Genomic DNA, 16643 nt, shown 5'->3' on the forward strand with positions numbered 1-16643 from the left:
AAGTACAGAATCACTCAGGTTAAATGTCAAGGCTCCTGGCCCATTGCCGTCTGCTGTGCCTCTACCTGGGGAGAAATGAAGAAGGCAGCATTTCTCCTCTGACCGCTTCCCTCTTCTGCCCCGCTGCCTCTCTGGGCCTGGCCCCTGAGCTGCCTCTCTGGGCCTGGCCCCTGAGCTGCCTCTCTGGGCCTGGCCCCTGACTCTGGCAGCTTCTGCGGTGCCCCTGCCGCCCTCCTTTGTATCAGCCAGTGAGATTCTCCCTGTGGCCCCATCAAGGAGCAAGCCCGGCTCCTCTGCTTGGCTGATCCTAAGAAAAAGCCAACAGGGCTTTCTGCTCTACAACTCCAAGTTGCCAAGGCAATAACCTTTAGAAGCTGAGATGCTGTTGCACCAAGATCAGGGGGTAGAGAGGAAAACATTCCACCGAGGATGACGAAGCACTTCTGCCTTTTGAACAGGTGTGAGAGTGGGGATGGGGCTCAGATATTCAAAAAGGAGGGTTCCAGCTGCAGCAGGGACCTTTCTGTTCTGAATTATTAAATACAGAAGCCACTGTTCTTGGCAGCCCAACTTTACTTTATGTCGCTAACTAATGCGTGTCTTATCTTTTAAGCGACAGAGGTGCTGACTTAAAGTGAAAGATCACCTTCAGCAGCGTCCCCCTTCCTCATCACAATTGCGTTCACGTGTCTGGGGAGCCTGGAGAGACATCTTAAGGGAGGCAGGAGGGCCTAGGTTTTAAATCATTACGGAAGGCAAGACCAGCATATAGTCAAAATCCACCTGAACAGTTCCTCCGTAGCCCACAAGTGCTGCGACACACTTTCTTCTCTGCGCCTGTTCAAGAGGCATGGGAGGGCCTGGCACTGCACAGAATACCTTTACAGGTTCAGAGGCAAGAAGTCATTGGATATCCTAATGGTACACACAGCACATGAATAATCAAAGCCCCATCCACAGTCTTCCTGTTCTCATGAGGGTCTCACCGTTGACATTTCCTTTCCCTGGAACCTGGCACCCCCCACCCCCACCCAGGCCAGGCAGTGTGATTATGCTCTGAGCTTAGAACTCCCACGAGGATTCTTGGCATTATTTCATGGCTCACGTGCCTGCTTTGTTCTGTCCTTTTCTAACGTTCTTTCTCTTCCATTCCATTCTCTTCCCCACTCTCCCATCTCCTACACTTCAGCCCCCTCCCTCTTTTCTCTCCTCTCCCATATCCTACCTTCCCTCTCCCCCCCATATGTGTCCTCTGTTCCTGCTACCAACACCCCAAAGTCCCTGCTGCCTCACCTCCTCATGTCCTCATCTTTGTCACCTCCCACTCTCTCCCTACATCCCTTTTCCCTGGTCTTTTGCTGCACACTCTCTTTATCTTGCTCTCTCATAAGCCACCTTCCTAAGTAGGGCCTCCCTTCATCCTGCCCTGTCTGCTTTCTCACTCCACTACACTTCCCATGAAAATAGCCATCAGAAGGAACTATTTGCACACAAAGAGATCGACTCCTCACCTGCTAGGTTAGTAACAAAGACTTATGGCATTGTCATGGTGGGAACAAGGCCTTTCTTTACAAACTGCACATCAGAGACAACCTTAGATCTGGTACAATTTTAAGGAGCAAAGTAAAACTCCCCAACCCCTTGTGCTAAATTCGCGTTGCCTGCCTCCCTATCCTAAGGATGCAGAATTCAGAAGGGCATCAAGCCTTTGCAAACAGCATCTTTATTAAACGTCACACTTTAAATGGATTTTATGACTAGATCTACCCACTTATACTGGGCAGCTTTATACTTACATAGTAAATGCTGCTTTATTGTGTTTTGTTATTGAACTATCTGAAGAAGAGTGGGCTAGTTAAAACTAAAGATGAAGGTGGCTAACATTTCACCTAAATATTTCAATATATATTTCATTGTAATATACAATGAAGATGAAAAGAAAGTTGTGTCTAATGAGCGCCTATTTGATGCCAATCACTGTGACATTTGTGGTGAGGTTTTTATTTTTTATTTTTTTGCGCACAAATGGGCTAACAATAAACAGATAAGATTGAAACTACATGGTTTTTTTTAGCTCCTCCTGCATAATTCCATTTTAACAATCCTGATTGATATACTTTTATAAAATTGAGTTGGACTTGAGATCAAAGTATTTTTAGCTGGGATTTGGAAACCTTTGTGAACTTTTTTTTTTCATTGTAACAGTGATGTTTTGCAAGCAGAATTTTAATTTTCTAAAACTAACAACAAGATATAATAGTTGTCTTCACACAGACACACAGGCGTGCACATCCCCCAAACCAAGGAGGCTCACATGACCACAAAAAGTGGAGGCAGACCTTTATCATGCTGTTTTCAGGACTATTCATCGGAAAACTCCTGCAGAATCGTGGCTGTAAGAACTAGAAGCCTATGTAGACTGTTTAGCTCACCTGGCCCAGCTCTCCTATATGCTGGGCATGTGGTCTCAACCGCTTTCCCTCCTCCCACCCCCAGTCCTAAGCCCACACACAGACCACCCGTCACCATCTCCATTTCAGTTCTGCAGGCTGAGGCTGAACCCTCGTGTACAGAGAAGCTCTTTGCAGCCTGTGTGGGAAAGGGAGGACTTGGGCTGTGTTCTAGGAAGAGGGTCTAGGGTTGGCATGAACAAACTTCAACTCCAGCATTGCACATTTCCACCAGTGAGAGCCAACGTCAGTCTTTTTCTCTCAGTAATGGCATAGTCTAAATGCATACTGACAGCAGACCTCTGCCCCTATCAAAACAGCTCTAGTCCCATCTTTAGTGGGGCTCACTTCCCAGAATCACACAGGAGCATCTGTGCATTTCAGGAAGGGGAGCCCGATGGCATCTTAAAAGCACTGTCCAAATTTATTAGTATTCAGTGTCTCCTGCTGTGAAGATGGCACGGGGGTTGCCAATTGTTCCTTCGCCACAGGTGTACTTAAAGAAGGTCATGTGCAAAGGCCATGGCACTTGGTTCTGTTGCTCTGGCTCATGGTGTCACTGTTCCCCTTTAGCATGTGGCATGAACGTGCATCACCGATGCCAGACAAAGGTGGCCAACCTATGTGGCATAAACCAGAAGCTGATGGCCGAAGCACTGGCAATGATTGAGAGCACCCAACAGGTATGTGACAAGTTCCTGCAGTTTCAACTCTTTAGCAACTGTGTGGGACAACATGGAGTCTATTTCTGAGCACTTGCTTCTCCCCTTTCATCTTCATGCCCAAATCCTGCCTTTGTGATATTTATTTAATGCATTTGTATTGTATGGATCTTTGTAAGATCTTAAATTTGTAGAATGAGCAGGGACAGAAACAAATAAATTCATTAAAATTATTGAGGATTCATTGCCAGCTTTATACTCATACTAGAGGCCTGCTGCACCAAATTTGTGCACTGGTAGGGTCCCTAGGCCTGGCCAGCGATCAGGGCCAAACTGTGGGGTGACCGGCGTGGCTATCAGGGAACCCCGCTGGCACCCACCTTGGCCAGACTGGGGCCTGCAGGCTGGGGGCAGCTCCTGCATTGAGCGTCTGCCCCCTGGTGGTCAGTGCATGTCATAGAGACCGGTCATTCTGCCGTTCAGTTGATTTGCATATTAGGCTTTTATTATATAGGATACTAGGGTTGATTAATAGCCTGAGGAAAACTGATATGCTAGAATCATCCCTAAAATGCCCTCAGAACTCCTAGTCTGGGGCAATTTTTGCCTTGCCATATACTAGCATGCTTAACTTGCATATCCAAGAACAACATCTCCTTAGGACTTGGCAGTGCTGTTTTTCTACCCATTGCCCTTCAATTGGATAGCATGGGAGAAACAATTAATTAGGTCCAGAAAAGTATGAAGGAAGTGAATATGCTCTGCTGCTGCATAAAATCCAATAGACTCTCGCAGGATATGGAATCCAAAAAAGAGTGCTTAGGGAAAGAGCTTTGACTACCTTATGCATTTATGAATCTCAAATGGCTTTCGTCCCCAAGGACAGGCTGAGCTGTCCATCAGTGGTGAGTGGTCTGACTCTTTGTTTGTAATCTAGGCTCGCTGCTTAAGAGATACTGAACACATCTACAGAGAAGGTCCAGTTGAAATTGGTCCCCCATGCTCCATAAAAGGTGAAGCAAGGCTGCCCTATGTACTGGCATCAGGGAAACGAGGTAGCTATCTTGATCCCCATAGAATCATTGTCAGGAATTTATCTCGATTAACCTTAACCTGAGTCCTCTGTATATAACTTCTCCATGTACCTGGTCTGATAGATGATTCTTTTCTATCTAAATATTACAGACATAGCCACCAACTAAGATGCTCCTACTTCTTAGAAGTGAAACTAAAACATGCCCCATTAGGAAACCTTTTTAAGACAGTGGGAGGTTTGGGGGCGGGGGCGGGGGAGAAAATGGAATAAGTCTGGAGAAAACAACTGTTCATTTTTCCTTAGAATTTTAGAATGTTAGTTACTTCCGATCACTGTTAAATGTTTTTATATAAATAAATCCATCATAAAGCTCAGTGGTGGGGATACCGCAGAAGACCATCTTATTCTGCACCTTCACAGACTATTCTGTGATGTTTAAGAGTAAAAAGGGGAAGAAGAGCAGTGCCCAAAGTCCTTAACATTTATGACATGATGGAAGTGTATCCAGCCTTCTGTTTAAAGGTCAATCATGCGAGCATATGACCACCTGACTCTGAACCTGAACAGTTTCAACATACATTACAAAATACTTATTTTTCTTGGATTTAGGGAGAATATGAAAGATAAACCTATAGATTAAAAAATAAATGTCATTATTCCAATCACAAGCAAAGAAATGATAATTATGTGATGTGATAGTGGTACTATCGCTACAATGGCAATCGTATCACAATACGCAAATGTATCAAATCAACATATTGTACATCTTAACACAATGTGAGATATCAAATATTTTCAATAAAAAAATAAAAGAAAAATTATATTCGGGAGAGGAGGAAAGATTCCAAAAATGTTTTTCTACACGTCCTCTGGCATGGGGTGAGGAATAAATCGACTTAAAATTTTTTAAAGAAAGGTTTGGATTAGAGGGGGAAAAGTGTCCAGGCAAAGAAGTAGACCAGGTCTTAGAGATGATCAAAGTAGGTGGTACGTTGACTTGAAGACTGTGACAAATGATGCAATTCAGATCTTAAACATTCTGCTATCCATTTTCTCTTCCCTCCCCTGGTAAGTCATAGAAATTGATGCCCCTGTTCTTGTGAGCCACAAAGCAATTAAGAATCAGCTTTCCTTGAGTTTGGTTAAAATCTCTATTTGTCCATGATTTGACATTTACTAAAAGTGCTCATTTGGGTTGCATAAATGGCCTTTTGCTGATTGGAATGTTTCTCAACTTGAAAATTTCCCCAATCTATTGGATTAAGAGAAGCAGTCCATGCCCCAGTGTCAGGCTCACAAGTAGGAGGTGCCACCAGTCACAGCAGGAACCCCTTTCTGCGTTATTGCAGATGGATCCTAGAATGGGAAACTGGAAAGAATGTGTGTTCTCCAAGTAGCTAGAATAACCCTCCATTGTTCTTTGTTTCCTTTTAACCACTGGTTGCCATTCTCAGAGCCTCAGGGAATCTCCTGGGAGTCTCCCTTGGATGAAATGGAGAAAATATGCCATCATCCAGAACCTGAGCCAAACGTAGAAAGACCATCTCTACATATGAAGTTAAAAATCGAGGATTTTATCTTGCACAAAATGTTGGGGAAAGGAAGTTTTGGCAAGGTATGGTATACCACACAATCCCACAGACCAACGTCCAAAAATTGAAGAGCAAAGCTCCTGGTTAGGAGAACTAAGCTCTTGGGGTCAGAACTGGGAGTGGGTATGCAGAGAGTGCATTCCTGAGCATTTTGTGACAGGTAGAGATGTTGGAACAAATAGGGGCCTATGGGCTCCAAGGAAATCAGCCTTTGCCTCCTTGGGTGTATCCAGGCCATTTTGCTTTGCAGGTGTACATCTCCAGCTTATGAGTTTGGTATCTCTGGACACCTCAGAAATAAGAAGGTGCCTCAGCCAGTTTCTTTTTCACACTGGGTTTTCGTTTGTTTGTTTGTTGTTATTTATTGCTATTTGCTCAAGTGTGGGGTTACTGCTTATGTAGTTCATTTTCTCTATCAGATGTGCTCAGCCTTATATTAGTTGGCTAGGGCTACTGTAACAAAATGCCACAGACTGGCCACTTCAACAATTCTCAGTGCTGGAGGCTGGCAGTCCCAGATCAAGGTGTCGGCAGGGTTGTTTTTCCTAAGCCCTCTCTCCTTGGCTTGTAGATGCCTCTTCTCCCTGTGTCCTGTCACGGTTGTTCTCTGTGCATGGCTGTGTCCTAATCCCTCTTGTTACAGCAGTAATTTTGGATCATGGCCCACCTCAATGACCTTCTTTTAACTTCATCACCTCTGTAATGACCTCCACAGTGACACTCTGAGGTCATGGGGGTTAGGATTCAACATATTGATTTTTGGAAGGGACACAATCACAATTCAGCCCATAACACGGCTGTAGCTTGAGAGTCCTGGGAAAAGCTTCATGGAGAAAATGCCTCCTCTAAACTCCTCCTGCCACACACTGGAGTTATGGGCTGTCTCTGCCAGTCACAGGGGACAATGAGAGGAAGAAGACATAATATAAGAAATTACAATTCATTATCAGTGATGGTAGAATATTTACAAACCAGTGATTGTAAAGAGGGATGACATGGAATATAGAATTTGGGGTTCTTTACAGTATTAAGGATACCTAATATATTGGTTGTTCTATAGTCTTAGATTCGGCACCCATGAACATTTTAGCCAGAGACTACTGTTCCATAAATGTATACACCCAAACCCAGCATTATGCTCAGCACCTGCTCACCAGACTTTGGCTGGGAAACTTACCCAGTTATTTAATAATAAACAAACTAAAATGCAACTGATTTATTGTCCCAGCTCAATGATGATGTGCTGGGATTGGGGTTTGAATTTAAACAGCAGTGCTTCACTTTTGGCAAAATCTACTCTGCCCTGAAATCTATAGCTGATATTCATTAATTCTTTTAGTTCATTTCCACAATCATATGAACCACAGCAGGCCCATTTGATGTTAATCTGAGTGTAATAGGCAATTTTACAGCCAGGCCTCACTGTAATTTAGCATCAATTAATGTGTAATCATAACCTGTTACCAAAAACTGAAAGCACATTATAGAGACAGAAATTACCTTTCCAGCTTCTTGCTTTATGGCTGGTTTTGGACTGTTTTATTGAAAGAAGCAATTACTAAGAAGGTAATTTTAATTGTTAATGAAATGTTTATCTTTCCTTATTCCTGTGTGAATTGCTTCACTTGAACACAGTTAATAAAAAAGACATTAAGTTGAACCTACAAGTCTTAGGTAACATCCCAAGGGACAGGTGAGAGCTTCAGGTATTGTCTGCTCTGTGCCCTGCCAGCAGCACGGGGAGTCCCTACATCTGTGAGGACTGCACTGTGGGGCCCGTGGAGAGGAGGACGAAGCACCAGAGCAACACTGGGAGTACTCCCAAACTCGTTCTTCTTCCTTTGTGCTCTCTATAGGAAGTATGCTTCCTCACCAAAATGGTAGCCTCTATATTCTAGTTCTGTATCTACTTTTAGGCCCAGGAGAACAAACTACATGTTTTCTAGGGTTTTGCACATTACTCATTTGCCTGACTTGTCATCTAAGCTCTTTCCCCTCTATCAAGCCAGCCATCCCAGAGTTATGTGTCTGCACTATATCATTTTAGATGTAGACACAATGCATTTTCACTACTGGTTTAGCATCATTGACTTCAGCACTCCCTAAAAGTCATTATATGAAACAAATGACAAGTATTCTTAGTATCTGCCATTTAGAGAGGATTTTATAGTTTACAGATCACTTTCCCAGGTGGTGTCTCATTTGATTTTCACAGTGGTCCTAAAGTTAGAGAATATGGTGACAGTTCTCTTTTTTACACATTAGGAAACTAAAGCCCGGAGAGGTTAACTGGTTTGCCCACATTCCCACAGCTAGTAAATGTCTGTGAAATGAGACCCTCGCTGGAGTTTTCTGTCTCCAAATGCCATGTCCTTGCAACTGCTAGTTGCCTGTTGCTGCATCATTTGCAAAGGCGAGAGCTGTGGAAACTCTCCATTAGGTGCCATCTGGTGTCCTTTCATGTGCGATTCATGAAATCAAGTGGAAAAAGTAAACTCTGGAGTTACATTTTCCACTGAGTGGCTCCATGAATTTGAGAAACTTAAGTTACTTTTTGAACCTAGTTTTTTTATTATTATTATTCTTATCTGTCTTGCAGAGTGTTCTCAGCTAAGAATTAAAAGATTATAAAATGAGAGAGCACATGAAAACTACAAAGCAGAATGCCTGACACATAGGTCCTGAAAATGGGTTTGGTATCTGTGCCATCAGATAAGATGGTGTGCCTTCTCTGAGCAACCAAGGGGAGTTCTACTCCTCATGGATTCTCTTTTGCCTTGAAAAACTGGGTAAAACTTGGACAAGGTTTTATGCACATTCGCAGTAATGTTTCTAGTATAATCAGGTCTGCCTCTCCACTACTTACAGCTGCTTCCATCAATACACATTTGTCTCTGTGGTTTTTAATTATAAACTTACTCAGGTCCCTGGGCAGACAGGGCATACTTTTTTAAATAGAATTTTTCAGGGACTGAGAATAACGCATCCAATTGCATAGTAGTTTTTTTGAAACCCTTTGAAAGGTACAAAGAGAGTATGAAATGGTTAGGTGATACCCAAAACCAGTGAAGTGCTCTATTGTGTCTGCATAAAGGTGACAAAGGGGTTGGAGAAGGAAGCCTCCTTTCTCGCCCAGCACACATCTCTCAGTCTTGTCCCTTAATGAGTGTTACTCCAACTTCTAAAATAAAGTTACCTCTTCCTTCTAGGTCTTTCTAGCAGAATTCAAGAACACCAATCAATTTTTTGCAGTCAAAGCCTTAAAGAAAGACGTGGTTTTGATGGACGACGATGTTGAGTGTACAATGGTAGAGAAGAGAGTTCTCTCCTTGGCCTGGGAGCATCCATTCCTAACGCACATGTTCTGTACGTTCCAGACCAAGGTATGGCTTCTGTGCAGACAACCCTTTGTCCACTTGTCCCTAGTTAATCTTCCTGTGCCCACACGGTGCCCTGGTGGTACCCTCATTGTGAGATGTGGTACATCTCCATCCTTTTCTTTTTTACCTATCAGTCCACCTTCCATCCATCTAAACAAATTTCTTTCCCTCTAAATGTTACTTAGATTTTTGTTGTTGTTGTTGATTCTCACCTGAAGATATTTTTTCCATTGATTTTTAGAGGGGTGAGGGAGAGAGAGAGACATTGATTGGTTGCCAGGGCCAGCAATGAAACCTGCAACCCAAGTACCTGCCCTTGACCGAGAATCAAACCCATGACCCTTTGGTGCAAGGGCTGGCTGACACTCTATCCACTGAGCAATACCAACCAGGTCTAAATTTTTTAACATATTTTTATTGATTTTTAGAGAGGGAGGAAGGGAGAGGGATAGAGAGATAGAAACATCAATGATGAGAGAATGATGAGAGAGGAACATCAATTGATTGGCTGCCTCCTGCACACACCCCTACTGGGGATTGAGCCCACAACCCGGGCATGTGCCCTGACTGGGAACCGAACCGGTGACCTGTTGGTTCCTGGGTGGCTGGGCCAGAATTTTTTTTAAATGTAGTCGGTTGGGAAAGGGCTTTTCTTCTGAATATGTTTATCTGTTTGCTTGTTTTTTAGAATTTGGTTTAACTTACATAACAACTAGAATTTGTAGCAGTTTGTGACTTGACAAAGCAGTGTTTTGTGGGGGGGGTGGAATGTGACACCTGTTTGCTCATCTAGATGTTCATCTACATGTATCTATTTGAAGAGACAAATGGGTCAGAATGCACATGCACTGCTGTCTTCCTTTATGAGGCCAGCAGGCAAGCGGCCTGTACAGTGGGCATCATCAACGAGTGAAGACCTGAGCACTGAGGGCGAGGGAGAATTTTGTCAGAAGCCTCTCCTGTTCTGGGAGGATTCTCGTCCTGGTCTCCTTTTCCCTTAGAAAATTTAATTGATTTTTTTTCTTGACTCAAAAGTTATCCAGTATCATTTTTAGAGAAATTGGAAAATGCTTATATACTCAGAGAAGAAAATTGTTTATAATCCCACCCCTTGGGTATACTCACCATTTATACTTCGAAGTTTATCCTTCTAGATGTCCTCCCCAGTGGATTTTTAAAAGTAAAAATAGCAACCTATTGTAAATATCAACTATTCTGTAATCCATCTTTTTTAACACATTTCCTCACATCTGTGGATATTCGTCTACAGCATGAGTTACCTAACTAGGACATTTCTAACTTTTTGTTCTGATGTTAATAATACCCAAATGAACATCCTTGTAGATCAATCTTCATGCACAAGCACCATGATTTTCTCTTTTCATTTTTCTGTTCTCTTTCACCCTGCCCCCATACACAGCCTAGAATAATGAGCAGATTCATGTGGGACCATGTGGTTAAGGTCCAAAGAATATGAAGAGTTTTCTCTCAATTTAAAGCCTTGATGATAATGTACTACCTTACTGTAACTATGCGTGCAGAGGGCCTCTAAGCTGCCTCCAGCCACAGGAAGTAATGGCTGGGAAACTGGGACTTGATCAAAAAATGTGGACGGCAACTTCCCCAGCTCCCAGTGGGTACTCAACAGATGTTTAATGAAGGACTAAATGAATAAATACACTTAGCTAAAGTAAAGAGAAACCAGACCATGAAAGAGAACTTAATAAACATACTGTGCTCAAAGCACTGTGGAGGATATGGAACTATATAATACAGTTCCTGACCTTGAGAAATTAGAGAATGTCATCTAATAAAAGAGGCAAGAGTGTGACTAATGCTACTTTGCAGAAGTCAGACTCTAAGCACCAGAGCTGGAAACCTAGACACTGGGAATTTGAATAGGCAGGCAAGGTTGGGGGCAGCAGACACGTGGGGCTACAGGTAGAGGAAGCATGAAGGAATGACGGGGCAATGATAAGCTGTTTAAGAGAAAGCAGGCTTATTTTCTGCAATGGGAAGGAGTTTGGCATGTTGATACTGAGTGAGAGAGATTTTCCACTAGAAATTTCCTCCTGGAATTCATAAATATCCGTTGGTCTGGGATGGTGTGGATATGTCTCTGAAAGTGAGGAACTTTGCCACACTCTCCAGCGTGCGTTCTGGATTTGCTGGGCGCCCTGGCGCTGTTTACAATCTCACTTTTCACTTGAAACATTGTGAGGCTTGTATAAATGCTAAATACACTTCAGACCAGGCTTCCAGGGCATTATGTAATGAAGTGGAGCATGGCGCCTTTTCCCTGCTGGTTTTTGTTCTGTTTTTGATATTCGTATGCATGGTTTTGTCTTTGTATCTTATGGGGAAGGCTGTTATGAATCCACTTGGTAGAACACATGTATATTCCCTTCCCTGCTTATCTCTCAGGGCTCCGGGCAATGCTCCCTTCTTTCCCTGCCAGGGACATGCCGCAGGTTCCATGCCGCCGTAGTGCTTTGCTAGGCCGGGGAAGTCAGTGCATGAGAAAAAGTGGCAGCAAATGTGCACAAATGTCAAACATGACTGGCTCACTGCTTAGATTTCAAGGCATTGAGTCTTTTTAGAAATAAGAATTGGGGGGGGGGCTTGCATTACACTTTCTGAAGGGCTCTGAGTTGCTTTTAAGATGTCCTGATTTATTATTCAGATCTTGCATGTCAAACAGAATAACCAATTAAGTATCATAGACAAGTGTATAAAGCAGTAGTTGATATGAATGATGAATTGCTCTGGGGACATTTTGAAAATGGCCTTTTTGAAGGGACAGTCACCTTTGCATACTAGTGAAGACATTAGATAAGATAAATGACTATTCACTTTTCCAGGGAATTGTTATTATTTGGAAAAACTTTCTCATGTGCATGCAAAGAGCCCTCCAATGGGTTGCCAAATTATTCAAGAGATTCTGGGGGCAAGATTCCCTTGTGATCTGTCTGGGTATGTGGGTTAATCACTAAAAACTTTTAAAGTTTATATCTGAGGGGCATACGACTTGTCAAAGTGTGAAAATACAGTCAAGTCATTTAGGAAGCTATGGAGAGTGAAAATACCTGTGGACTGGGCTTCTGAGGAACTTGAGTCCCAGTTCAGCCATCACTCAGCAGGGCTGAGGGCTCCTCCTCCCCAGCACTGGGTAAAGCGTAGGAGTCACCATGCAGAGGGGCTGTGGGTGGGAGCCAGGTAGTGTGTGGAAGCACAGTGCTAGGACATAGGTGTGTGAGACAGCATCAGTTGGATCTGAACCTGAATCTGAATGAGGTTCAAAAGGAAAGAATCTTTTAAATTAATTTCCTTGGTGCCAGATCAAGATAACAGTACTTCCTTTAGGCTGTGACATAAATCGCTGGCATCAGAGTCTAGTACAAATCACCATGATGAGAGGTTGTCATCTTAGCAGGAGGAGGAAATGACATTTTATTCTTTTCTTTATTTTGTACTAGCTTTTGTTATTTTTTAGTATTTTATTTTCTGTGTCTCACATGAACACCCATATGTCTTGAATTGTGTGGTCCCTCTTAGTATCAGATTCAGCACATATGCCAGCTACCTTTCACATACACACTGCATTGTAAACCCATATGTTCAGTACCTATTTTCCATTATTTACATTTTTTAAAAGTAGAAATAGGGAAAGTCTACAGTAAAATTTTTCTGTAAAAATAATTGTCATAAATATTTTAACTGTACTAACAAGTAAAGTAAAAACTATTAGAAACAAATTGATTAATCATAAAACCTTGAAAATATATTTCACAAATTAGAAGGTCACTGTTAGGTTAATTCAACAAACTTTTCTTGGGGACCTACTGTTTATACATCCTCGATGTTTCCTCAAAAGAGGCAAGACTCTAACACTGCATGGGAATTACATTACAAAGCTATGTCCTTTTCCTAACTAATTCTAATTAGTAAATAATATTTTTAAAATCCTACCTAACTTTGAAAAATAATATTCTGCTATATTGAATTTTAAGATACCATTAATAATTAGATGTATTATTGCTTTTCTTGATAAAATTATTTTTTAAACTGTATTAGAAGCTATCTCCCAATTTCAGAATTGTCTAAATGTGATATAACGTGTGTCAATTAGAAAGTGCATTGGCTGCTAGTAATGAGGATGGAAAATAACAATGACCTAAATGAGTCTTCATATAAAAGGAGTGAGACATGTGTGGTTCAGAGCAGGTATGACAGTTCCATGGCATCATTCATCAGAAATCAGGCACCATTTGGTCCCTGCTCCATCATCCACAGCACTAGGCTTCCGTCCTCAAGAGCACTCCTCAGCCCAATAAGGCAGCTGGAGCCCAGCCCTCAAAACCAGGTTCCAGTCAGGAAGCAGGGGAACAGGGAGAGAATAAAACAAGCCCATGCCATGTTTCTTTCCTTTATTGAATCACTTTTCCATAAGGCCCACAAAAACTTCTGCTCACGTATCTCTGACTCTTCTACAGCTACAGGGAAAGCTGAAAAACTTTAGCTTTCAGCTGTGCACTTTGCCATCCAGAATAAATATTTCTATTAAGAAAGAAAGGTAGGGAACCAGCCATCTTACTCCAACATATGTTTTAAAATACAGAAAAGTATGATTGAAAAAGCCTACCTTTATTGAGAACCTATTTTGTGCCAGATAGTTTCCTAGGAACTTTAAATATGTTGTCTCGTTTATTTCCATTAACCCCAATGAAGCCGATATTATTATTCCTATTTTACCCATGAGAAAACTGAGGCTCAGAATAATGAACTTTGCCTAAGACCATTCACCTGGTCACTGGGAACAGTATTCAATTTAACCATGTGTCTCTGTGTCCAGATATTGGCCTCCTGTATGTTCAGACCATGTAAGTACCTTAGTAACATGTCATCTATGTAGTAACTCAATGTTGACCTACAGGGAAGACAAAGCACTCTCTTTTTAATTATGCTAGATTAAAAGAAAGATAAAAAATTCAAGTATCCTAAGTTTCTCTGATTTATCTCTGATAACCTTGTGGAAAAATAAGAGGATTTCGTTCCAAAATTAGTCTGGAAAGGAAAGATGCCTCAGGCACTGTGAGAACACTTGTTTTGTGTTGTGTTGTTTTGATTTGAACTAATTTTCCTTAAAAATTAAAAGGGAACTACAGCCTACCTTTGTGCCTCCTTTGAATTCTGAAAGCTCTTGTACTCCAGTCTGCCCTCAAGTAATCTAAGCAGCGTTACAGTTCCACACCTAACAGAAGTTTCAGAGGGTGTGCGAGCACCCCCGTCCCTCCTCAGGTTGCCTGGAAGGCGCCGTGGCTTCGCAGAACTCTGTGAGCAGATTCCCAGCACCGTGTCAGGAGCCAGGATGCTGGTGTCGATTCCCATGCCCAGCACCGCCCTGGACTTCCACCCCGCCCGTGTGAACCGGTCCAACCTTCTTAGTGTTACTTTGAAATGTCTCTACCATGAACAAGAAAACTGACTTTCATTTTCCATTTATAGAAACACAAAGCTTGACTTTGGGCCAACCTCACCACGGTCATCCCTCTGCTGAAGGTTTCAGATTATGAATCTATGCCTGACACTTTGTATGACTTTCAACAAGTCGCCTAACATTTCTTTGCAACCTTGTCCTCTTTTGGCCTCCAAAAGGGTGTTTCCAAAAAATAGCACTTGCAGAGGACTTTGAATCCTTCATGGAGAAAGGGCCATACTAACTGCAAGATTTTATTATTTGAAATAAAACCAAATAAAAACTTCTCAACATAGCAGTCTTTTAAGAAGTATTGCCATTCTGATATTTCCACGGTTTGAAAGCAAAAAAAAAAGCCATCAAAGATGGCCAGAAGGCTTTTACTTTCAAACATTTTATTCAGAAACGGCCTCATCTGAAGCTCTCAGCAACACTTTTTCATCCATAAACCCTCCAGTTGAGTTGGGAGTGCTGGCCATTATCACAATTTTAGCACGAAAAAGGAAAACCACATGAACCACATCCTCCAAAACGTATATCCATGAACTCACACACGAATTAACTTTTTGTGTCATCCCCGTTTGTAGTGACTGCTCAGTCTCTTTCCCTTAAAGTGCTCTGGCCGTTTCCTGGTGCTGAGATGCTGGGAAATGGTTATTTCAGAAATTGCACATCACTCCCATGCACCTCCAATGCCCTTTCTGTGCAATTAAACTGTTATTCGGCAGATGTTATATTTACAGTAAATTCACAAAAATAAGTAAATTTTACAGATTATGGTAAACTCATGTTGCATGCCCCCTGCCAAGATATTGGAGATAATCAGCAATTAATGAGCAAATATGCAGGTGTCCTTTTACTATAAGCACTGCCTGGGAGTCTGAAATGTCACGTCCTTTCTGCACACCTGCTTGGAAAGCTCACAGATATTTTCTCACATTTATGTGACTTTTATAATGTTTCTTCAGGGCGCACGAGGCCACACTGTCAGTCCATTTCTCTATCAGCTTTTCTCTCAAAGCCCCAAAAGTTCTGTCACCAGCTTCCCTCAAGATATGAGCATCTTGCCTTTGCTTCGAAAGTATTATTAGAGGGCAGGCCTGCTCTCATCTGTGAATCTGCTCCTTTGAAAGCTGGCTCAGAGATCCCTCCTCCACAACAGCTTTCAGATTCACTAAAGCCGACTTAATGACCATTATCTTCCTGCCCCTCGGGCTTCTCCGTTTACAAGACCCAGAAAGGTGATTTGTTCCTGCGCCGATTGGCCTTTTCCATCCTGCTTTCAGGGGCACTTACTTGGTTTCTCCATGTAAATGATACTTTCCTTGTTACCAAGGAGCATGTTTTGTTCTTGTCCTTTTTTTCATTTCCCCACAGAATGCTAGATAATGTTCAGGGTGGGAGGAAATAAAAGGAAGAGAAACCGTCCCATAGTAAATTATCTGGGCTGACTACAACACGCCTGCCACAATCCCCAGGTGCCTGAAAGGCTGGTCCTGGACAACCTCAGAGGAGAGGATGTCCACCCTCGGCATCCCCTTCAGTCCCGTTAGTTCCCCTTCAGCCCCGCTCGTGTGCCCTCTGCAGTTTCTGAGCTCTCCACCTCCAGCCCCAAATCATTCTTATCCGACTCTCCACATTAAAACTTCTGTCAATTCAATGTCCTTTCCTCAGCTAGCAGTCTTAGAGAAACCTGTGGTAAACAGCACGTCGCTGCTTAATACTGATTGTTCCCAGCAATAGCTTCTCCTAAAATGGGGCCCTTGGAGATGCAGTTCTATGCTAAAACCCAACCACACGGCATCTGAAAGGTCATGGCACATACCCTGAGGAGGGGACACATGTGGGACTCTGGGAATAAAGAGGCTCAAGCACCAAACCAAAGAGAAGCCCCTTCTTCAGTCATAGGAGGGAGATGAGGAGAAGGAAGTAATAAAGAGATCTCTCAAGTGGTGAGGGGGGCGCCAGCAGAGTAGGGTCCGTGGAGAGGAAAGAATTTCCCAAAAAAAAGGAATGGAGTGCTCAGAGTGGTGAGGAGGCCAGCTGT

General features: G+C 42.6%; 1 protein-coding gene across 1 annotated transcript in view; it reads left to right on the plus strand.

Moving 5' to 3' along the window:
• Window positions 1–16643, plus strand: part of PRKCQ (protein kinase C theta) — a 118181-nt gene that overhangs the window by 76477 nt on the left and 25061 nt on the right. Inside the window, exons 9-12 of the mRNA XM_023753595.1 lie at window positions 3024–3133; window positions 4050–4167; window positions 5603–5763; window positions 8950–9123. Coding sequence (XP_023609363.1) covers window positions 3024–3133; window positions 4050–4167; window positions 5603–5763; window positions 8950–9123 — 563 coding nt within the window. The remainder of the gene's footprint in view (window positions 1–3023; window positions 3134–4049; window positions 4168–5602; window positions 5764–8949; window positions 9124–16643) is intronic.

Source organism: Myotis lucifugus, unplaced genomic scaffold (assembly GCF_000147115.1).
Source record: "Myotis lucifugus unplaced genomic scaffold, Myoluc2.0 scaffold_47, whole genome shotgun sequence".
NCBI classification, from domain to species: Eukaryota; Metazoa; Chordata; class Mammalia; order Chiroptera; family Vespertilionidae; genus Myotis; species Myotis lucifugus.